This window comes from Cydia pomonella, chromosome 21, assembly GCF_033807575.1.
Source record: "Cydia pomonella isolate Wapato2018A chromosome 21, ilCydPomo1, whole genome shotgun sequence".
Lineage (NCBI taxonomy): Eukaryota > Metazoa > Arthropoda > Insecta > Lepidoptera > Tortricidae > Cydia > Cydia pomonella.
Genome location: NC_084723.1, coordinates 14,236,559 through 14,260,581, shown reverse-complemented (window position 1 = coordinate 14,260,581; position 24,023 = coordinate 14,236,559). Strand labels below are relative to the sequence as shown.

At 38.1% G+C, this 24,023-nt stretch overlaps 1 protein-coding gene and 1 long non-coding RNA gene across 2 annotated transcripts in view; both read right to left on the bottom strand.

The window, feature by feature from the left end:
• LOC133529598 (uncharacterized) overlaps nucleotides 1-24,023 on the bottom strand; it is a 108,165-nt gene that overhangs the window by 33,011 nt on the left and 51,131 nt on the right. The gene's annotated exons all lie outside the window — the stretch shown is intronic.
• On the bottom strand, nucleotides 222-23,581 carry LOC133529574 (uncharacterized). The gene is made up of 13 exons (XM_061867317.1): nucleotides 23,431-23,581; nucleotides 22,006-22,128; nucleotides 21,631-21,730; nucleotides 21,305-21,402; nucleotides 20,605-20,744; nucleotides 19,532-19,706; nucleotides 18,332-18,514; nucleotides 17,446-17,596; nucleotides 10,933-11,104; nucleotides 5,030-5,162; nucleotides 3,934-4,058; nucleotides 2,743-2,840; nucleotides 222-1,592 (listed from the first exon to the last, which is right to left on the bottom strand). The coding sequence occupies exons 1-13, from the start codon at nucleotides 23,512-23,514 to the stop codon at nucleotides 1,501-1,503; spliced, it is 1,674 nt and encodes a 557-aa protein (XP_061723301.1). The 5' UTR covers nucleotides 23,515-23,581; the 3' UTR covers nucleotides 222-1,500.

The window sequence follows — 24,023 nt, the reverse complement described above, 5'->3', positions numbered from 1 at the left end:
GGTCACCAGTTACGTCAACAAGACGTTTCGCGATTACTCCAAAAAAAAAAAGAATCTATATTTTCTAACTAAACTAAAATATAATATAACAAAATTAAACATAGAAAAAAAAGTAAGTATTAGGTAGCCTAAACGTAGTTAATTAATATTTTTTTGTTATAGCTATTGGACGTGGATTTACTTAAGGGGGTAAATTTTTATTATTTTAATGAAAAAACAAGTCGGATCAAAAATATTTATTGGCATTAAAATAGTAGAATACGCAAAGAATATTGTGACGTTCCACGGGTAAAGGTAACTTATTTCGGTTGGCGCTTACATCACCGTATTAGTATGGAAGGTAGAGGAAAGGAATGAATTCTCCTTGTACCAAAAAGTGTGCATCAAAAAACTTTAAATAGGTGGCGCTACAATACCTAGAATATTTGAAAAAAAAATCAAATCATAGACAGCGCACTTCACTCCGCATAACGCCTAGGTTCTTACTCTAGCGCTACTCTGGAGTTTCGGAACTATTATTTATAGCTGACAGCTGGACACTTGCAACAGTTCTGCCTATGCAAATTGCATTCCTTACCTCTACCTTCCATTCGCATTAGTATTGAATCGTTAATAACAGCTTAAGGGCCAACCGCCATAACCCGGTACCTTTACCCGTGGAAAGTCACATATGTATACATCTCTGTAATATAGTAGTAGTTATATGTAGCAAGTGTACATACTGGTTATCTGATAATAATAAATCATATGGAATTAAAGATTATGTTTTTATATAAAAATCGATTAAGCACATAATGGCTACCGACTGTCGCCACACCAGCACTAAATGTAAATCGTATATTTATCACAATTTTTTAACACATTCACTACTGAGCTACGGCCGTAGCGCTACGTCGTAACCAATAACATGGGTTTCCGGGTATGTATCGAAAATGCTTCGTAGAGGCAAAACGACAACGTGTCTTGATTAGCACTGAATGTGTTAATAATCTATATTGTTCTGTTTATAAGTAGCGTTTGGGCAGCACAATACGGCTAGCAGGCAAGCGGCAGTCTTGGAGCTGATGAACGCGTGTTTATAAGTAACGTTTGGCCAGCACAATGCGGCTAGCTGGAAAGTGGCAGTCTTGGAACTGGTTGAACGCATGTTTATAAGTAACGTTAGGCCAGCACAATGCAGCTAGCTGGCAAGCGGCAGTCTTGGAGCTGGTAAACGCGCGTTTATAAGTAGCCTTTAGCCAGCCTACGGCTAGCAGGCAAGCGGCAGTCTTGGAGCTGGTGAACGCGTGTTTATAAGTAGCCTTTAGCCAGCCTACGGCTAGCAGGCAAGCGGCAGTCTTGGAGCTGGTGAACGCGCGTTTATAAGTAGCCTTTAGCCAGCCTACGGCTAGCAGGCAAGCGGCAGTCTTGGAGCTGGTGAACGCGTGTTTATAAGTAGCGTTTGGCCAGCACAATGCGGCTAGCAGGCAAGCGGCAGTCTTGGAGCTGGTGAACGCGTGTTTATAAGTAGCGTTTGGCCAGCACAATGCGGCTAGCTGGCAAGCGGCAATCTTGGAGCTGGTGAACGCGGTCGCTTCGCTCATAGGCTGGCTCTGAAACGAGGCAAGATTACATTTAAAGTAAGTCGAGCCACTCTTTAATAAATGGCCACCTAGTACTAGAAATGAATGATATTCACTTATAAACAGAATTCATTGTAGTATAGCTATATGAGTTATTGAAGGGTGGACAGTTTGCGTTTCTTATAAGTGTATACTCAAATTATACGATTATTCTTCTTCCTCGCGTTGTCCCGGCATTTTGCCACGGCTCATGAGAGCCTGGGGTCCGCTTGACAACTAATCCCAAGATTTGGCGTAGGCACTAGTTTTTACGAAAGCGACTGCCATCTGACCTTCCAACCCAAGGTAAACTAGGCCTTGTTGGGATTAGTCCGGTTTCCTCACGATGTTTTCCTTCACCGAAAAGCGACTGGTAAATATCAAATGATATTTCGTACATCAGTTCCGAAAAACTCATTGGTACGAGCCGGAGTTTGAACCCGCGACCTCCGGATTGCAAGTCGCACGCTCTTACCGCTAGGCCACCAGCGCTTCAAATTATACGATTATTCTATTTTTATATACCTTTACCTAATATGGGTAGGCTAACTAAACGCACTGCTCCAATAAGACAGCGAAGTTTCGCAGTAAACTAAAATATCGTCGATGTATAAAGTTTTAATTTTTTTTGTTGATCTTTCAAAAACCGCTCTTCAACATGTTTCTATAAAATTTAAATAGGGCTGCCTGGGAAGTATACCCTTTGAAACAAAAAACAAAATCACAAATCGGTTCAAGTGTGTAATCGGGAAACATACTGTAGTGTGTGATATATATGTAGTATATCCTTCTATGTATTTAAGTATTTATAAATATGTATATATTATATATATCGTTGTCTAAGTACCCTCAACACAAGCCTTATTGAGCTTACTGTGGGACTTAGTCAATTTGTGTAATGATGTCCTATAATATTAAAAAAAAAAATATATCCTGACAGAATTGCCATATAAGGGTAGCGGCCGGCGGATAGTAAGCAAACAACCATTCTCGAATAAATTTGTACTGACTAATAATAAGTAAAATAGGTTTTTATTTACTACATACATGACACGCACTACAATACATAAAAAAGATCCCGACGAATTGAGAACCTCCTCTTTTTATTAAGTCATTTAAAAATGAAGTGAAAATAACTTACCGGCGGCGAGAGCGCGGAGGGCAAGAATCGCGCCGTCGCGAGTGAGAGGAGCCTCCAGTGTTTCAGAGATGCGGGAGAACCAGCGGGCTTCAGTACACCTGAAATTTTCAGGTACATAAACTGAAAGGAAATAGGTCGGTATATTATAATATCGTTATTTCAGGTCAGTCGTCCCATATATTGTTAATAACAAATTATTATTGTTAATATAATTTCATTGTGACGCGACGCGCGCATCATGCTGAGATTTATTTAATATAATTTTTATTTTGACACATAGAGAGACTTTATACCTCCAAGTCATATTTGTGGGGACCTTTTGCATCTCCAAATTAAATATACTATAATATATATTTAATTAGCCATAGATACTATACATCTCTGTTATATTGTAGTATTTTTTATAATATGTAATTCTCAAAAATTAATTTGTTACTGATCTAAACCTATGTTGTAACCGTAGCTGTAATAATTTAAGCTTTATATCCTTTATATTGTTAGCTATCGCTATATATTGTAGATTTATCCGTAGGTAACTTGGAGGATTTAACAACTGGAGACGCCTTGTCTATAATTTTCTGTACAAAACAGTCTGCCGATTTTCGCGGGGGAAGGGCACGTAAAATGTATGACTATCTGTACGTAACGTACAAATAGCCATGTCAGATAAACGTCAGTCTATACAATACATATGACCATTGGCCGAGGTTTTCGACAGAGGGGTAAGCTTAAAGGCCACTCCAGTTGTTATATCCTCCAAGGTAGGTAATCTAGTAATCTGTGGACGATGTTGTTGGTCTCAGTGTTGTCACATACAATTTTGGCGAAATGGTAGAACAGGGTGCAAAAATAGGTAGAAATGGGTGGAGTTTAAAATGAGAAATCTACCACTTAATAGAAGTATATTTCTAAAAAATGTAAACAGGCCCTAAGGCAAGTGTGTACAATCTCATTATTAGAAAAAATTAATCATTCGCAACTTCAAAATTAAATTAATTAGAACACCGGTGTATTTAAGAAAGTTACTTATAGGTAATTTAAATTTAGGAATGCAACCTTGAAATTAAAGTACTTAAAAAAAACCGTTTATATGTGTGGGTCTTGCACCGTATATATACTCTTCTTACTCGCATTGTTAAGGCTTAATACGCTACATAAGGCTTAATACGCGGTTCAAGGGTCAATACTCACGCAGGACAAGGATCTGCAGGTACCAGGATGTTCATTGGTAAAGGGGAGAGCTCCTTTATATGTGGGTGTTGCACTGTGTATTTCTTACGCGATGTGCTTAGGCTCTTCTTGTGGGCCTTGCGCTCCTATAGTATTGAGAAAGAACAAAATTTCTATGAGACACAGACGTATTAAATATAACAAACATTTTTTTGACGCGAGTAAATTTTTTTTATGGTTCAGCAATAGGGTTGTTTTCAATTTTTTGTAACGCTTGTATTACGTTCTACATTAACTAAAAGTTACCCTAAAATTCAACTTTTATACTAAAAACGGCTTTAAATATGTTAAATTAACAAAATATATTTTGACAGATGCTTTCGCGCCAAAAACGCTCTTTGAAAATTGTGTGACGTCACAGTTTACGGTTTGACACATAACTACATACATACGTAGAAGATACGAACTGTCAACTGATATTTGTCATTTGTTGTTTATCGCCTAACTGTCAACAGTGTCAATCCGAGAGTTGTGACGTCATCAGAATCTTCAAAGACGTTTCGAGTTTGGTCACGTGACGTGTGCCAAAAGATATTTTAAATTCAATATTTACAAAAATATGGTCATTACAGGTCCCCTAAAAGTAGTTTAACATGTTCTTATAATCCAAAAGAACTTATTGGGATACAATTCTGCCCTAAGATTTGTAGATGGAAACAACCCTATTTAAGCGTGAAGAGGTAACAGACAACCAAGACACTTTGACGTCCTGTCTGGCCTAGTGGGTAGTGAAACTGCCTATGAAGCCGATGGTTCCGGGTTCAAATCCTGGTAAGGACATCTATTTATTTATTTAATCTTTATTGCACATAAGAAAACACACTGTACAATAGGCGAACTTGATGCCGTAAGGCATTCCCTACCAGTCAACCTTTAGGCAAAGCAGATAAGTTGATCGAGTTGATTTATTTGTGTGATGAGCACGTATTCCTGAGTCATGGGTGTTTTCTATCGCGATTTCGAGGTTGGCCCCTGAGTAAAAGTTGTTCAGTATGACCCACATATTTATCCCTCAGCGTATGGTCAAACATAACAATTTCACCCTGAAGAGACTTACCAAATAATAAGCAGTCTCAATAAGCTCCTTCGTTTTCTCATTGATAAGACACAGCGTCAAACCCAACTGGTGCAAAGATGGTTGCTTGTCTCCTAGAAGATTCTGAAATGGCTCCAACGACAGGTCTAACATTCTAGAACAAAAATAAGTCATAGAATTTTGCCCTCCGTATCTCAGAAAAACTAGTTAATGGATGGTGATTGTGATGGATGTTATTCGATACCTAAAAAAGGGGAGGAGGGAAGGGAGGTATGAGAGGCCGCTTCCGCTTTTGGCTGTGGCGGGTCGCTCCCCACCGATGTGGGGAGGTCAATCCTCGTCGTTTTGTGGACGATGTGTACTGGTGTTCTAGTTAAGGTAGAAACGAACTACTTTGTTTGTCCCTCTTGTCGTGAAAACCACTGGCTGTTGGTGTGCTGAGGCTGAGAAATTTACAGGGGAAGTGGGCAGACGTTTGTGGGAGAGTGGTCATGACTCTGGCTCCGAGTTGTTCCTTATGCAAAGGACATCGCTGCTCAAAGTGACGATGCGGCGAGCGTGTTGGGCTCATTTGCTCTGTAGCGGCGTGGGGCGAATTTTGTGAATAGTTTGTTTATTTTATTAGATTAGGTTTTAGTTTTATTTAGGTTATGGTTTTTGTAATCTTTATATAAAATAAATGAATAAAATAAATAAATATTTTAGGACATTATTACACAAATTGACTAAGTCCCACAGTAAGCTCAATAAGGCTTGTGTTGATGTTTTACCTGATAATTATTAAATACATAATTAGTTAAGGTAGACATCAAGTTAGTTTTCAAATTGTTTACATACTCGATTAAATTCTTTTAAATATTAGGGCAGTTTAAATCAGAAAATAAAATATATTTTACCACATCTAGAATATACCTTAACTACTCATGTATACTTAACAATTTAAAACTCAATGCGTAATTTCTAGATTTAGTGATTATCTCATCTACTTAAAGGTTAACTGGAAGAGTATTAAGTAATTAGATAAGTTCGCCTTTATACTTATTCATCAATTGGATGTTACTACTTATTCATAAATGTACTACTTAAACATGTAACTATTTTTAGCTCACAATGATTATCAGAATGGGTTCTACTTTAGTTTGTAAGTCGGAAAAATACACAAGGTAGATAAATGAATCCGGTAAATTTTAGGGTTCCGTACCCAAAGTGTCAAACGGGACCCTATAACTGAGACTCCGCTGTCCGTCCGTCCGTCACCAGGCTATATCTCATGAACCGTGATAGTTAACCAGTTGAAATTTCTACAAATTATATATTTATGTTGCCGCTATAACAACAAATACTAAAAACAGAATAAAATAAATCTTTCGTTCCAATCTCGAGGTTCTCATCCAATCACCGAAGTTAAGCAACATCGGGCGGGGTCAGCACTTGGATGGGTGATCGTTTTTATAGATAATGGTACGGAACCCTTCCTGCGCGAGTCCGACTCGCACTTGCCCGGTTTTTTTCATATTAATATTCGTGTAACGTGATCCATCCTTTAATAATGCCTCATTCATACTCTATTTGTATTTACATGATGCATATGATGTGTTTACAATACCAGACATAACTAATGACTAATGATCACGCACCATCTGTCGGTGGCTGACGGCACTAATGACTGATGATAATGGCGATTGATGACCGGACCTTAGGGCCGTAGGTTCTAATCTATTCCTAGGTTGCTCATGGTTTAAGGCGCCTAATTGTCAGACTAATTAGGCTATGTCTGATGTCAATAATTTAGAAGATTCAAAGGAATAAATAGGTCTACTGTTTTCCAAAAAAGATGAAACAACAACAGTTTAAAAATACGGACTGTTTCAACTTCAACTTATTACTTCCTAAATTGTAATTTAAAATGAAAACGATCAGAGAAATCTGAAGATTATTTTAAGAGCTCTATGAGAGGATACCCCACTCGACATACAATACAATACAATACAAAAAATCTTTACTGCACACCTCAATACAGAAACAATACAAATAATACAACACTTAAAGAAGAGGTAAACAACAGGCGTTCTTATCGCTAAAAGGCGATCTCTTCCAGACAACCTTTAGGTAGCGGAATTAAAGAAACGCCGGCGAAGCGGCGCCGCGGCGGTTTAGCGGAAGGTAGCGACATAGTAAGTCGATTGTCTTTTTCAAAATATACAAGGGCGGGGGGGGGAAGTTAATATCGACGGAGGCTTGGGGGGGGGGGGGCAGACGCCGCAGAGGGGCATACATTGTAAGGAAAATTTGAGGGGGCAGTTGCTCTACCTGTACCTGCCAACGTCCATGAAAATATGGCATCTAGTTGTCGCGATATTGTTTTTAATGTCACTCGGGGGGTTAAGAGAAATCTATTGACGTACGAATCAACATTGGCCCCTCGCGTAGGAGGGTAAGGCGAACAATCTCTTATGGGAGAACTGTTGCTAAACTATCCAGCTGGCAGCTGTAATAGTTCGAAAACCCTCCGGTGGCGCTAGGGTAGCACAAGGACATGACATGAACTTAGACGTTATTGACGGAGTGAAGTGCGCTGTCAGTGATTTGATTTTTTTATCAGTCATTTTGTTTGCGATGTATTGTGGCGCCACCCATTTAAGGTTTTTTGATGGACATTTTTGATACACATAGATTATTCTCCTTACCTCTACCCTCCATACCCATGCGTTTGATCTGCACAGTGCCACAAAATAACAAAAATACATACACTAATAAACACATTACCCTCCTTTGAGTTCCGTTGTCGGATGAAAAGGTTATACGTCAAACATCTTCCACCTTTAAGTATAAATGATAGTATATGATATTGATACCTAATAGGGTTGTTTCCATCTACAAATCTTAGGGCAGAATTGTATCCCAATAAATCTTTTGGATTATAAGAACATGTTAAACTACTTTTAGGGGACCTGTAATGACCATATTTTTGTAAATATTGAATTTAAAATAGCTTTTGGCACACGTCACGTGACCAAACTCGAAACGTCATTGAAGATTCTGATGACGTCACAACTCTCGGATTGACACTGTTGACAGTTAGGCGATAAACAAGAAATGACAAATGTCAGTTGACAGTTCATATCTTCTACGTGTGTATGTAGTTATGTGTCAAACCGTAAACTGTGACGTCACACAATTTTCAAAGAGCGTTTTGGGCGCGAAAGCATCTGTCAAAATATATTTTGTTCATTTAACATATTTAAAACCGTTTTTAGTATAAAAGTTGAAATTTAGGGCAACTTTTAGTTAATATAGAACGTAATACAAGGATTTCAAAAAATTGCAAACAACCCTATTAGGTATCAATATCATATACTATCATTTATAATTTATACTTAAAGGTACTTAAGTACCAACATTGAATTGAAGATAGCCATAATGTAACCTTAATACAGACCAAATACAATTATTTATATAGCGGATATAACCTGAAAGCATCACATTTATGTCCACATAAAATGTCAATATTTAGATATTGCCAATATTAGAATCGAATTCGTGTCAGTTAGGTTCCTTTGCAACTGAGCCGGTGTACGAAGACATGTTTCTAAATAGATGCCCCATGTACTGCATTTTAAATTTCGCACAAAACATAAGAACATTAAAATAAATATTTATAGGCCAAAAACGCGTCAACACATTCAGGACTTAAATTTCCATTTTTTAGCATTATATAATTATCTGCGATTATTTTAAAGTTGTTCTAAGTGTTCTAACCAGTAAATATATCTACTTACAACGTCACGCAATTTGTTTTTTTTTTTTGTGTTTTGTTCTATTACTTACTTCGAGCAACACCGGGAAAGGAGACGGCATTCATACTATTTCCCCTCTGCCGAAGCATAGACTGTACCTACACCTACACCTAAAAAGTACACAAAAAGAGATCGAGGTGTGCAAGATTAGTCTTTGCCGTGTGTCATTTTCTATGTATTTGTGTCGTCATTACAGATTCGATTTTGTATGTAGTGAGTGAGAAGTGCGACTGTGTGTTTCCCCCCGCTAAAAATGACAAAATGATTTGTTCGGTATATAAACGGTATATATACGAAGTTATATAAATCTTTGATATCGCTTAGGCTCCTCCCTTCTGACGTGTCGGAAGCCGGTGTTGCTCGAAGATTACTTACCGAATTTATTGTATTGTCAATTAATAAAACAAACACATTTACATTGTAGTGTATAACTTAATGACAAATAAACAAACTAATCATTAAAATTAAAACTAAAATATAATAAATCTTAAAATAAACTTATAAATAAAAAATGCTCCCCAGGTCATCTTCATGCGTAATGGTGCCCAGAAGGCTGGGAGCGTTACCTATTTGGATGGCAAGTCCTAATTTAACAGAGTTTACTAAGTTTTACGAATAAGAAGATAAAGATATATCGCATTTATTCGTGATAAATTTATTATAGCATACACAAGTATATAAACAACAAAGAAATTTGAAACATAACATAAATAGATTGTTTACCACGACATGGTCCCGCATCAAGCTTAACCTAAAAATCAGCTGATCTTCCAGCGATTATATGTCTGCGGTACAGTCATATTGAATATTGATCGGTGGTTAGATGGGCTAATTCAGTTATAATGGATTAAGTTTACAATGCGTAATTGATCGCGTACGCACTTAGCGTACACTCGGCTGGGGAATACGTTGCCATTATAGGTAGAGTCGAGAACAGCCTGCGATGGTATGTACCTAGAGGATGACACGATGTAGGCTTCATATTTACACAAAAGAAAATTAAACAGTCTACACGGTGTTTTTTTTCTGGCTTATTATTATTCGGGCAACTATTTAGTTGCCCGAATAATAATAAGTCAAAAAAAACACCGTGTACACTGTTTAATTTTCTTAAACAGGAACTTTCATAGGGCATACAATAATATAATTTGGCCGTGTATTAATATTGTAGAGCATTAAAAATATATATAAGCTCCAAATATAAGCATCATATTATTAAAAAAAACTGGCAGAAAATTCAAGCCACAAAAAAATTAATAGGTTGCTTGAAATGATAATTTGGCGACCTAATAATAAATTGGCACCTATTATTGTAAGGCGTATGATTTTTAATATTTGTTGTCATATAGTTGTTTACACAAAAGAAATCATATTGAGCACATCGTGGCAGGTAGGATTTATATTACGAAAGCAGCTAAATTTAATGAATCCTATTGGTTTATTTTTTGTAATAACACATCGTTTGTTTATGAAAACGGGTAAGAACGCAAACATTATTTGCGCGTAAGCCGCGGGTAGTTATCATGGCACGGCTTATACCTTTGGTAAAATAATGCAACATGTGACTATATGTCAAAAATGGTTTTATTACGGAATTAGCCTTAAATAAATAAAATTATAAAAGTGATGTTTGTACACACTTTAACATTCCGTTATTATTCCATAAACATTATCTTAACCACAACATAATCAAACACATTAAGTTTTCAACGTATAGATTCGATTTTTATACGACCACAATAACTTTTTTCTGGTCGTCGACTGTAATGGCTACAATAAGATTTCGTATACCAAACTATAATTTCCTACTTTTCATGTTTTGGACTCCAACTCAACTATAACGACAGTACGCGGCGCACGGCCATCGTTCCCGCTACTCATGCGCTGTTAGGGCCACCCCACACTAGCGTCTCCGGAGCATCAGCTTCTAGTCAACTCTATGGCTGCAGCTGGACGCAACGTTGGCGCAACTGCGCAGCGACGTCATTTTCCATAGCGCTGACAAGACGCCGACACTCAGACGCTAGTGTGGGATCGCCCATAGTGCTTAGGAATGGAGAGTAAATGCTTACAATAGGCTCTCCGTGAGTCAACCCTAGCCTCAGCAAGCTTAATAACTGAACTTACCTAAAAATGTCGCTGATCTTATCCATATTAGTTTCCAACAGCTTAGTTTTTTCTCTATCCTTCATCCGAAGTATTTCCGTCCTGTTCTTCACCTCTTCCAGCTGCTGTCTCAGTTGTTCTAGATTCTCTCTCTGTCGCACTTCCACTGACTCGTTAAAATCTTTGCGATCAGCTGTATGAATATTTTTTTTTTATATTTTTATTAAAAGCTTTTATTTAACTTGCCCTGTTAGTGTGGGTCAACACTTTGAAGCTAAATTTGACCCACTTCCCGATTTCCGATTGAGTTGAAATATTGTATACATAAGTTAACGGCACCAATAATGGGATATTTAAGAGAAAATTTGGAGTATTTTGAATATTTCCCCAACATGACACCTATAAAATTTCTACCGCTTTACGCTTTAAAAGTTGAATGTCCAATTCGTCCTTTATGTTTACTATGTATTTAATGAAAGCTACTGCAATTGGTTTCAATTTTGTTAACCAATTAAAACTGTGATTTTTTGCTCCAGTCATGGGATGTATGGCGCCATTCATTTTCAAACTAACAAATATCAATGAAAAATTAAACTTAAGCAGCTCTTTGGTTCTTGTTTATGGTAAAATGTTGCCAGCGATTTAAAACTGATGGTAAATACTTGTTTTACAGGATTTATCTATACCATCCCATTACTGGTGCCTGTTCCATTATAGGGGTGTTTACTATATGTAAATCGGATGACAATGTAATATTATGAGGACATGGAGCTAATCTGATGATGGAGAGAGGAGGTGACCATGGGAACTGTGTGATAAAACCAATTATGTTTGGGGTTAAAATTGTCTCGATAAGTACTAGTTACCTGTGGAAAGAAAAGTACAGTCAGCGATAAAAGCTTGTACCAAAAATTAAAATTTTACCAATAACTATTTCTAGTTTTATTACGTCCAGTTTAATTTGATTTGTTTTCTTAGATATTATAAATAAATAAATTGCGTACTTCATGAAAGTGATTATAAAATTGTAAACTGACTAAATAATCAACCCAATCCATATAGTATGTATGCAAATTTTAAGCTTCTTTGGAAACCGAGAAGTGGGAAAAATTTAACTTGCAAGATTTGACCCGTACAAACATTTACCCCGTTATTCATAAACGTGTACTAAAGTTACGATGCCGCTAATAATCGTTACTAGCGGCATCGTCGCACACGTTTATGAATAAGGGGGTTAGGAGAAACAGCACTCATAGGTTTTCGGCCTAATATATCTTGTCATATATATAAATATATGACAAGATAAATAAAAGCTTGTGCCTAATAACAAACGTATACGAGTGCATCAGAGCACGCTGCTCAAATCAAGACGCTCGTCTTAGGCCGAAAACCTATAAGTGCGGTTTCTTAGCTTCAACTATGTCCCATCCGGCAGAAACCACGAAACTTGACATGTATATAGCATTTAGGTTTATAATTTTTTTTTTTTTTTTTTATTAATTCTCAACAATAATTATTGTGTCGAACATAATTACTTAATGATTAAAATTATCTACATTATATTAAAAATTAAAATAAATATTGAACATAATTATAAATAATTACAATTACAAGGTCAACTTCAAAGGTACACTTCCAATTTAACTATCACTTACTAGAAATTACAACTGAAAATCTCAAGTCAAATCAAATGTCAGTCTACTTAAAAATAACTGAATAAATTCCTATTACAATAATATAAAACATTAACAATTGCTTTTAGTAATGTAGACAAGTGTCGTAGAAAAAAAAACACTAGCATTGATCGTCTGATGAGAAATCTGCTATAGAGTAGTAGGATTTTCTCAAAAGATACTGTTTGAGCCTTGCATTAAACAATTTGCTATTTAAAATAGATTTCATTTCGATTGGTAACTTGTTAAACAGAAAGACTGACTGATAGCTAGCGGCATGCTTCATGATATTAAGACGTGGGACAAAGTTGCATTTCAAATCCTTCCGTCTAGTCGACAGCCTGATTTCCCTGTCTGTAATGCTCTCATATTTATTTAAATGCTTAATTAAATCTGTTAGGAGTACGAGCATATAAAGCGACGGCACAGTGAGGATATTAAGCTTTATAAAATGTTCTCTACAAGACTCCCTCTGAGGTATTCTAGCAATTATCCTAATAGCCCTTTTTTGAAGTATGAAAGCTGCTTCAATGTTATATTGATAACTATTACCCCATTGCTTGATGCTGTATCGCAGTTTAGACTCCACTAGAGCATGGTAAACTGCTTTAAGCTGAGTCGTATGAATTAAATCCCGCAAGCAGCGAAGGGCATAGCATGCAGAGCTTATGGAGTTGGTTAGTACCTGTAGTTCATGTTTCCAATTCAACTGGGCATCAATATGGACCCCCAGAAATTTCACAACTTCAGCCTGTAAGATTTTGCTTCCGTTTAAAGTAATGTTTAGGTTATCCGAAGTGTTCGAAGTAGCGGAAAATAAAATCACATTAGTCTTTTTAGTGTTAAGCTTTAAGTTGTTGGCTGTGAACCACATATTACAGGCCATCAAGACAGCGTTTGCTTTGTCGTTTAATTGTGTCATGCTTTCAGCTGTGACTACCGCATTGGTATCATCTGCAAACACTACTAGCTTAGTCTGTGGTACTATATTTTCAATGTAGGGAATGAGGTCATTCACAAACAGTAGAAAAAATAAAGGGCCAAGTATTGAGCCCTGCGGAACTCCGCGTCTAATCGTCACTATACTTGACCTGACCACCCTTTCAGTGTCACCAACAATTGATCTAAGCTCGATAAATTGTTTCCTATTTGCTAGATACGATTCAAATATCTTGTAAACATTTTCTCTGATACCGTAGTGCTCAAGTTTTTGTAACAGAATATTGTGGTCTACTGTATCGAAGGCTGAACTAAGATCTAAGAATATTCCGGCTACTTTTTTTCTATCATTTAACTGTGATACTACATCATGAATTAGGGTGTCTATAGCCTCACCTGTTCCGATGCTTTTTTGATACCCGAATTGTCTTTTATTCAAAACATTTTGTGTAGTAAGGTGTCTCAGCAATCTAGACTTTAGTATCATTTCAAAGATTTTTGATATCGATGGTAAAAGAGATATAGGCCTATAATTACACGCATCTGTTCGACAACCTTTCTTGTAAATAGGCAAGACTTTGGCAATTTTTAACTGTTCGGGAAATATGCCCACCTCAAAACAGTTATTAAAGAAATGTGCAAGTGGTTCCGATAATAGATCAACATTTTCTTTTATAACAGTTATGGGTATTTCATCGTGACCCATGGATAGTTTAGGTTTCATTTTGTTAATAATCTGTGAAACTTCCTGAGGCGAGACATATTGGTTAATCATTAATTTATGAACCCTTTTGGTGTTATCTCCTAATATTTTCAGAGCTAGAGCAATATCGCTCGTGACTGTCTCACTACCATGATCAAAAATATTGGAAAATATATTTGCCTGTTCTTGTGGATCATCCACGGCTTTATCTGTCTGAAGAATAAGTTTGCCATTGGTTTTAACCTGCGACCTATTCCTGTTCCTATTTACGATTTTCCAGATTTCTTTAGCTCTGTTACTTGCTCTACTTATTTTCATACTGACCGCATGTTTTTTCGCATACCTAACTACACGTCTATAGATGGTCATATATTTTTTTCGATATGTCTCTAAGGAGTCGTTATAACTCTCCTTGTCCAAGGTATTAAGGAAACGCTTCATTTTACTTGCTATTTTAATACCTCTCGTAATCCAAGTTACGTTAGAGTCGTTATTTTTAACTCTTTTTTTCTTTTTTTTGAAGCAGTTTTTATACAAACTACTAAATTTACTAAGAAAAGTATTTATTCCAACATTTTTCAAATTTTCCTGCAAAAGTTTTTGTCTGAAGGCTAACTTATTCGTTTTATTATGTACACGGCGTTCCGTGTAAATGACCTGTTCATCATTTTTACCACCAGAGCACTCCATGATTAATTCACAACCCAAACCCGCATGTCCGTCAGCTAGACCATTATGGTCAACCCATGTATTTTTAATACTATCTGGAGATAAGTTGGATAAAATGTTGTCAATACAAGACTCAGACTGGCCTCTTTTAAAGGTTATATCACTGATCAGGGGCTTAAAATTATAACAACTCAGTAAACTTAAGAAATCAGCACATTTTTTATCACATTTATGTATATTAATATTAAAATCTCCAACTATTATACATTTTTTGCCAAAAAAGAACTCTAGCAGTTGCTCAAATTTGTCTAAAAAAGTAACTAAGTTACTGTCACAGGGACTACGATAACAGCAAATTACATATAAATTAGTTTCGCAATCCTTAACCCCACACACTTCGAAACTTCCTGATTCGTAAAGAGTTTTACAGAAAGAGAGTTCCTCTGTTTGTTTATCAGAACGTACTAGGATGAGGCTGCCTCCTTTTTTTTTATTTTTTTTTTTTAAGAATAAATAGAAGTAGAAACACGCCGAGAAGTTAATGTTTCCCTCCCTCCCCCCCCACTTTTATATGACCGGGATCTTCTTCTTCTATCTTCTTCTAATTACCGGGGGCCCTTGCGGATACCTACACTTTGACCCATAGGGATCTTTTGTGTAGTTGCCCCCTAAGGAAAGACCCATTAGCTACTCAAGAGCCTTTTTGACCATTTCCATGTGTCGGATGATGGAGCTTATGGGTAGCCTTTTGAATTCCTTTGGTTCCAGATAGCCTGTTCCAAAGTCATTCATTCTTTGTCTGGCGAGGGCGTGACATTCACACATTAGGTGTGTTACTGTCTCTTCCTCTTCACCACACATTCGACAATCGGTGTTGTCAGAGTGTCCCATTCTGGCCAAAACCCCTATGACCCCATAATGGCCCGTAAACACCCCTGTTATAATTTGGAGTTGCCTCCTGCTAAGTTTCCATAGCTTTTTGCTCCAACCGGAGTCTACTTCTTGTATGAAGAGCTTTGAGTGCTTTAGACCCGTCAGACTGTCCCATTCTTTTTGGTGTCTCGTCCTAGTGTGGTCTTTAATAGCCGTTATAATGGTTCCCTGTGAGAGCCCCACGAATGGTTCCGGACCTATGTGGTTACTTGCGGATCCGGCTCTGGCAAGTTCATCTGCATTTTCATTGCCTATGAATCCCTCGTGCCCTGGAATCCATACCAGTTGCACTCTATTTTGTCTTCCAAGCTTGTTCAGAGCTTGGACACCATTGTACACCAGTCTAGAGTCCACTCTGGGCGCCCTGAGCGCCTTGAGTGCAGCCTGACTGTCACTGAGTATATAGATATTCTTCCCTTGGGTTTGCCTAACTATATTCTCATGCACACAGGCAATTATAGCGTACGTCTCGGCTTGGAAGACAGTAGCGTAATTACCCATGCTTATGCTACAACTAAAGTCATTTGCATAAATGCCTGCCCCCGTACCAGATACTGTCTTGGACCCGTCTGTGTACCATATGATGTCGTTTTCATCCGAATTTGGTGCTTGAAGACCTTCGGTCCATTCAGTCCTTGTTGGAACTTTAACTTCAAAATTCTTACGGAACACAAACTTGGGTTGCATCTTATCGCAGCCCATATTCGTTATCCTTTCCATGAAATTGTCACATTCCATGTTTGTGTGTTTAATCTTTGGCTTGCTATCGCTCCATAGGCCTGTTAGAGCCAGCCTGTGTAGCGATTTCCGCGCCTCAGATTGTATCACCAGATGTAGCGGCGGGAGGTCTAGCAGTACCTCCATCGCCGCTGTTGGCGTTGTTCTAAACGCCCCGGTAATAGCCATGCATGCTGTTCTCTGTATTTTCATAAGGTTCTCCCTGCATGTGCTCTTTAGTGTCCTTGTCCACCATGCCAGGCATCCTTGACCGGGATTAGTGGCGAGCAGTTGTGTTGGAGGCTAAGACACACTTTGGGTCGCTGCGCCAGAGGAGTAAGTAAGTAAAAATGGGGGGAGGGATGGAAAGAATACTTCTCGGCGTGTTTCTCCTTTTATTTATTCTTATAAACCTAAAAGCTATATGCATGCCCAGTTTCGTGCTTTCTGCCGGATGGGACCATACCTCCATACTAAATCGAGCTAAGGAGCCAGAGATATACGGCCCGATTCGAAGAATGAGATACGATAACGATAAGTTCTGTAGGGCTAAGATGGTCGGCTCTTTATCATTTGTCACCATGTCTGTCACGTTCTAACAAATATGTAAGCGCGAAGGTGACGGGTATAATGACAAGTGATAAAAATTGAACCATGCTGCCACTGATGGTTTAGATAAGTTCTCATTTAGATATGTTTCTATGTCGTTTAATTGACAGAAGCAGCTCGATTCGTGCAACCAATGTCACTTTGAGGTTAGAAATATTGTAGATAGATCTTATTGGGATCACAGCGGAATCGAAATAAACGTCAATTTTGACATGTCGTTTAGTTATCGATCTTTTAAAGATCTTAAACGTGTCTTAATCATTCTTCGAATAGGGCCGATAGTAAATTTACCGATTTCCTGCCGGAGTCTTCCCAGCTCCTTGCTCAGAACGATATTCTCCGCGCAGAAGTGCGTCAGCAGACGATAGACGGCAAAGTTTTCTTGCTCGGTCTTCTCGAACGCTTCGATTATTTTCTGTGCGTTTGTCTCCTGAGTGTAGTTCTACATACAAATGTACAGTCAACTTGATATTTTTGTTATAAATTTTACCAAATGCTTGTTTTTTTATCCACTTATTAGATATTTTATTTCCACTTAGATTCACAAGCATTTCCCATCCTAAGAGTATTTACAGTTTTAGGCTGAGTTTCCGCCAGAGATGTATGAGGCTGCGTAGCGTGGAATGTGTTTGTTACGAACCAATACAATCACTTCATTTATCAAAATTGGGTTCAAATCCTGGTAAGGGCATTTATTCGTGTGATGGGCATGGATATTTGTTCCTGAGTTATGGGTGTTTTCTATGTATTTAAGTATTTATAAATATTTATATATTTATATATCGTTGTCTAAGTATGTACCCTCAACACAAGCCTTATTGAGCTTACTGTGGGACTTAGTCAATTTGTGTAATAATGTACTATAATTATTTATTTATTATTATTATTAATTATTATCTATCCTGACTTAGCGCAAGTGATTTTATTGGGTCTTAACAAACACATCCTCTAGTAGAAATGCAGCCTTTTAGGAAAAAAAAGTTTGCCGATTTTTTTGAGTCCATTCGGTTAGGTTTTCAGTAGGTACAACTTTTATTACTATTTCTGTAACTAACAATTTTATTGTCAAGTGTTAATACAAATCGAAAACACAATCACTTACCTGCTTTTTAATAAGCTACCTGAAACGTAGCGCAAGCACGAAAATATTTTTTTAATCAACTGAAATAAATCTTACCTCTATATCCTTAAGCAAATTGGTGTGGTAGTCCAACTCCTCCTGCCACTGCTCCTCTTTCTTCCTCTGCAGCTCTTCTTGCTTTATTTCCACACTCTCATTGACTCTCTTCACCCCCTTCGTGGCCAAGAACTTGTACGTTTTCATCTCGTGGTCATACGCTTTTTGGAGGTCCCGCATTTCCTGAAAGTAGTTTTATTTAACGCCACCGTCGCACCAATTTATTATCAAAATGTATAATTAACTAGACGTGCCCGCGGCTCCGCTCGCGTACGTGAGATAAAGAGTTTGTCTTAAGGCTCGGAAACCGGTTTTTCCAAACCGTTTTCATGTACATGGCGCAAAACCTTTTAATTTCGGTTCCGATGGAAAAACCGTTATTTTTAAACCAGATATGAGAACAGTTCTTGTCATACTAACCGGTTTAGAACAATAAAAACCGGTTTCTTCCTTTGTCGGTGTCGATGTTTACGTGGCATACCACCAGGCCGGCCGGCCGTTTCGTCGTTCGTCGAATAAACCGTTTTTTTAGGTTACAATAAAGTTCGCGTTCTATTTCTAAAAGTTCGGAAGGAAAACCGAAATAAACTGTTCTTTACCGGCATTTTATAAACCAGTTCCGAGCCTTGGCACCAATTTCTTATCAACATGTATAATTACTAGTAAGAGAAAGAATGTATACGTCGCGCCCTCGACCAGTAAAGGCGAGTCGTTGCTCAGAGAAGAAGTTCCTTGAAATTTTCATCGAAACATGTGGAGCTTTTATTCGACTTAATCAGCGTTTCTTTTTTTCTGGCCTCTTTTGCTACATTTGTGTTATTCTAGTCAGGATCACGAGCCCTTTTTATCCTTATAGGAAAAAAACTGTCCCAAAATTTCCATACATTATTCAAACTTTCCTTTTTGTTACCGCCATACAAAGTAGATGGTAACACTGAGTAGAAAAACACAAAAATCAAAAACAACTGAATTAATGAAAGTGGCATTTTTTTAAGGAACGCTATAATAATACCTGAAGAACCTGATTTTGCTGCATCACTCGTCCCGCTGGTCGTATGCCACTGACGAGAACTCGAATAGGTTTGTGAGAACTTCAAGCCTATGCAGAGAGCGGTCATTATCTTGTACCAGTTCTAGTTGAAGCCCTGCGAAGACTACACTGCATTCTGAACCCTGTTTCAAACGCAATAGAGTTCAAACCTGCACTTGTATCGTCTGGTCCACACGTCCTTTCTCCGTTAACGACCGCAGTTTGGTGCACCACTCGTCTCGCTGATCGTAAGCCACTGACGAGGACTCAAACAGGTCTGTAAGGAACTTTTTTCCTTTGCAGAGAGCTGATATCATCTTAGACCAGTTCTGGTTGAAAATGGCCCTGAGAATTGATAACGATTAAAAGTGGATTATAGATTCTTCTTCTCCGTCGAATTACACTTGAGAGCAGTCTATTCTAGAACGATTCTACGCCAGTTCTCCCTGGCAGATGCTTCTCTAACACATGTATTAAGTGAGGTGTTGGTAAGGGTGGTATCTGATCCGTCCAACGCATTGGGGAACGTCCTCTTGACCTACAGCCATTGACCCGTCCCTGAACAACAAGTCTCTCCGTGGCATGTTTTCCACTTCGCGTCACATTAAAGATGCATTTGTTTAGTGTCTCGTTCAATACGGATCAAAGGAAGGCCAATATGTTACCCAAAATTATTGATTTGGAAGTATTTAATAGCTTAATATGTCCGCCTAAACCAACTTTGAACCGATTTGAACAGAACAAAATAAGGGAGTGTAATTATAAACATCATGTCCTCATAGAAATTTGACATTAATGATGACATTACCACAGTTTCTCATTGAAAATGCCATGCAGAGTAAGCTTGGTCCGACTTTAATAATAAGCTATAACATACACCAACCACGCAAAATAGTAAAACTAATTACAAGATATAACACACACCTACATAATATAGGCAAGACAGGCAGCCCCATGTGCAGAGCGTGCATGGGAGAAAAGGAAACAGCAAAACATATTCTCCTAGACTGTAAACAGGTAGCAGTAGGTATACATACAGGAACAAATACATAGGGACTCCATGCACACTACGGGAAGCAGTCAGCAATCTAAAGACATTGCTAGGTTTCGCGGAGGCGCTGGGGTTAGAGTAGCGCTACCTAGTTTCCACGCAATCTAGATATAATGGTTGTGGATTTATGGGAAATGCTCAACAAAACTAACTAACTAAGCAACAACATAATATAAGTCTCTTACTCCTCACCTGTCCTTTAGCATATGCTCGATCTGCTCGCGTATCTGCTTGTTCTCATGCTGCACAGCGTTGAAACGGCGGTTGGCTGTCTCCAGCTTATTCTCTGTGGCCACCAGACGTGTCTCTCCTTGTTGAGCTCTCTCTTTCAACTAAAATAAAACAGAGACGGACGTATCTATATTTTACACATACATATTAGATATGCACATTATGTGCTGACTAGCACCAACTCGAAAGAAGCATCATACTAGGTCTAGTAGAGGGCGAGTGGACCAAAAGACCGATAGCTGCCAAGTTCATAACACTGTCAGTAGGGCATCTACCTCAATGAAGAAGCAGGCCGCTTCACTCTCGACCGCATCACAAGGATTTCACTATAATGGTCACAACACATTATTCACCTATTTGACCGTTGGGAGTTGAGTTTTCTGGCCGCAGCATTTATATTTGATCTGTAACTAGACAAGCCACAGTGACTATCTAATTTCTGCAACTCTTTGGCATTGTGTTGACGCGGTTTTGCAGCTCGATCAGGTTTTTCTGATTGCCTAGACAAAACAAACTTCGGTAACTACTGAACTTCTGCAAACTCGTCTTGCCCATGAAGGCGTCGACTTGTTATTGAAGCTATATTTTTGCAACATGCTCGTCATCTATTTCATTATAATGATTGGACTTGTCGACAGGTAATTACTAAACTTCTGCAAACCTTGCCCATAGAAGCATTGACACGATTTTGCAATTCGAGCAAGTTTTTGTGATCGCGCTGCAGCAGTCCTTCCAGTTGCTCCATGAGGATTATTCGACCTGCCAACAAGATAGTTCTGTAGAGAACTTGAAAACATGCCGAGCTGAACACCTAAGTCAACTGCGTGTGATCAATAAATATGCAGTGGAAAGTTTTATGTTTAGGTTAAATTTAATAGGTGGGTGTATATTAAGTTCAACTATGTCCTAACCTATCAAAAGGTTTGTTAGTAATATAATATTTCCCGGTTACATTACATAAACCATTATGAATATGAATAAGCATACCCTGACACTGGTGTTCTGTCTTTTCTCTTAGTAACAAAGAGCGCTGCAGCTCCGCCTTCATTCGCTTTTCGTTCTTCTTGTGCGCACCAGTTGTCGCAATCTGAAAAAACAGGATGAATGCACATTTATCATACAATAATAATCTCCCCAAGCCAAGGTTCACTCTTCCGTTCCCATGTTACCTTCAAACCTTCCTTCAAATCCTCCTCCCGTAGCTGTCGCAGCAGGAGATCCTGTCTTCTGAACATTAGGATGAACCTGTACTGTTCTCTGGAAGTACTTCCACCTTGCAGACGACACTCAGATTAATACTGGCTCTGTTAACTAAGTGTGTGGATCCGTCAGACTTGGCAAGCAACACGTTTAACTCTTTACCTTCAAATCTTCCTTCATGCTGCGGTAGTCCTTCCGTAGCTGGCGCAGCAGGAGATCTTGTCTTCGAAACATCGGGTGCACACCTACTGTTCTGTTGGCTCGGTCTCGTTGTATCATCCGGAACTTTATACAATGTATAAGGGAATAAGTAAGTTTATTTTATTTTATGGATATATACAGAGGTATTACTGTAACTAGCTTAAATCTAAAATATCGTTAATAATCGTTTGCTGGCGGCATTTCCTCGTTGTATCGCAATACCTTGTGATTATCACGCTTACAAAATTGGCCCGTTGCTCCTTACTTAAGACAACCTAGCCTAGTGGGTAGTGACCCTGCCTATGAAGCCGATTTGTTTTTATATGTATTTAAGTATTTGTTCCGTAGACGAACTAAAGTCACCGACATAGCCCACCGGATTAGCAAGCTGAAGTGGCAATGGGCAGGCCACATTGCACGCAGAGAAGATGGCCGATGTGGTCGAAAAGTGCTCGAGTGGAGACCACGGACTAGCAAGCGTAGCGTAGGACGACCACCCACAAGATGGACAGACGACCTTATTAAGGTCGCCGGAAGACGCTGGATGTGGGTCGCTTCCAACCGGTACATGTGGAGGTCCAAGGGGGAGGCCTATGTTCAGCAGTGGACGTCTTATGGCTGAGATGATGATGATGATGATGAAGTATTTGTATAATATATATCGTTGTCTAAGTACCCACAACACAAGCCTTCTTTAGTTTACCATGGAACTTAGTCAATGTAATATTTATTTATAAGCACAAAGTGAAGGGAAATTTCCCGATCAGTATGGTATAAATGGCCGAGCGCTAATTTTAAAATACGTCCCTGGTGACAATGCAATATTATGGTACCATCGAGCTGATCTGATGATTGAGACCGGAGGTGGCCATAAGAACTCTGTGATTACGCATTAGAATTGCCTCGGTGAGTAGGACCTAATAGTTGACTGTTGAAAAGTACAGTATTTTATAAAAATTAACATATTTAAATCAAATGCCACTCTGTTCCCAGTTAAAATCTGTGATCTTCTCTCACGCGTAAGAGAGCGAGATGGATGGACCACGGATATCACGTTTTTTAAATTTAATTTTTTGAACTCGTTAGTTTTACAAAAAAAAAGTAATCGATGAGTTACCTCAATATTTTTTTTTATATAGAGTGAAAGTCAAACAACAATCAGAACCCTTAGTGTAAAGCGGGACGTCTTGAAAACTCAAAATCCCATATAAAATGAGACAAACGCGTCACGTCACGCTATCGAATAAATTTACTCTATAGGTGTACAGAATTCGAATCAACGAAGTCACTAGAGAAAATCCTTAACAGCAATCTTTTTTACAACTAAAAAAGTGGTACAATTTTTCAAAAACTCCGCTCTATGAACAGTAGGCCGTAAGAGGCTACCTGTCTCTGCAGCATTAAATGCTCATCTTCTTTCTTCTTCATGATCTCCTGGTCACTAATCTGTGTTTCCATCTGGTTATCCATCTTAGTATAAATGAAACGTAAAAAATGTGTACAAACTTTATATGACAATTTAACCTACTAGATTTTATAAAATTAATGTTTTGACTTATATAGTGGGTAGGGTAGACCGATGCGAATTGGATCACAGGGCTTTTCGAATAAAACAAGTTTACTATTTATTATTTGTTTCTTGCAGAAAAATATATTTTCCTACTCGTAGACTGTAATGCTTGAATTAAGATTGTAGCAAACTACTATAATTGCGTACTTTTCATGTGTCCTAACTCAAATATAAGATTCTTTTCGATACGCTGTAGTCAACTATAATAGTATTTTATTCAATTGTGATATAATAGAGAGCTTTCAGTCGAGTACCGTGTTTAGGCAACTAAGCTTGCTGTATTGCCTAAGTAAGGTACGAGATTGAAAAGCTTACTAATAATACTTTTTCTACGAGTCATCAAAAATAATACTTTTTTTACTCTAAAAGTATCTCAACAGTAAGTATCTCAGTATTCTCAGTCGACAAA

Coding starts and splice junctions, on each gene's coding strand:
- LOC133529574 (XM_061867317.1), bottom strand. CDS start 23,514: ATGGATAACCAGATGGAAACACAGATTAGTGACCAGGAGATCATGAAG. Junction 22,129..23,430: donor ATTTAATGCTGCAGAGACAG/GTAGCCTCTTAC, acceptor CATTGTATAAAG/TTCCGGATGATACAACGAGA. Junction 2,841..3,933: donor CCTGCAGATCCTTGTCCTGC/GTGAGTATTGAC, acceptor TGAAAATTTCAG/GTGTACTGAAGCCCGCTGGT.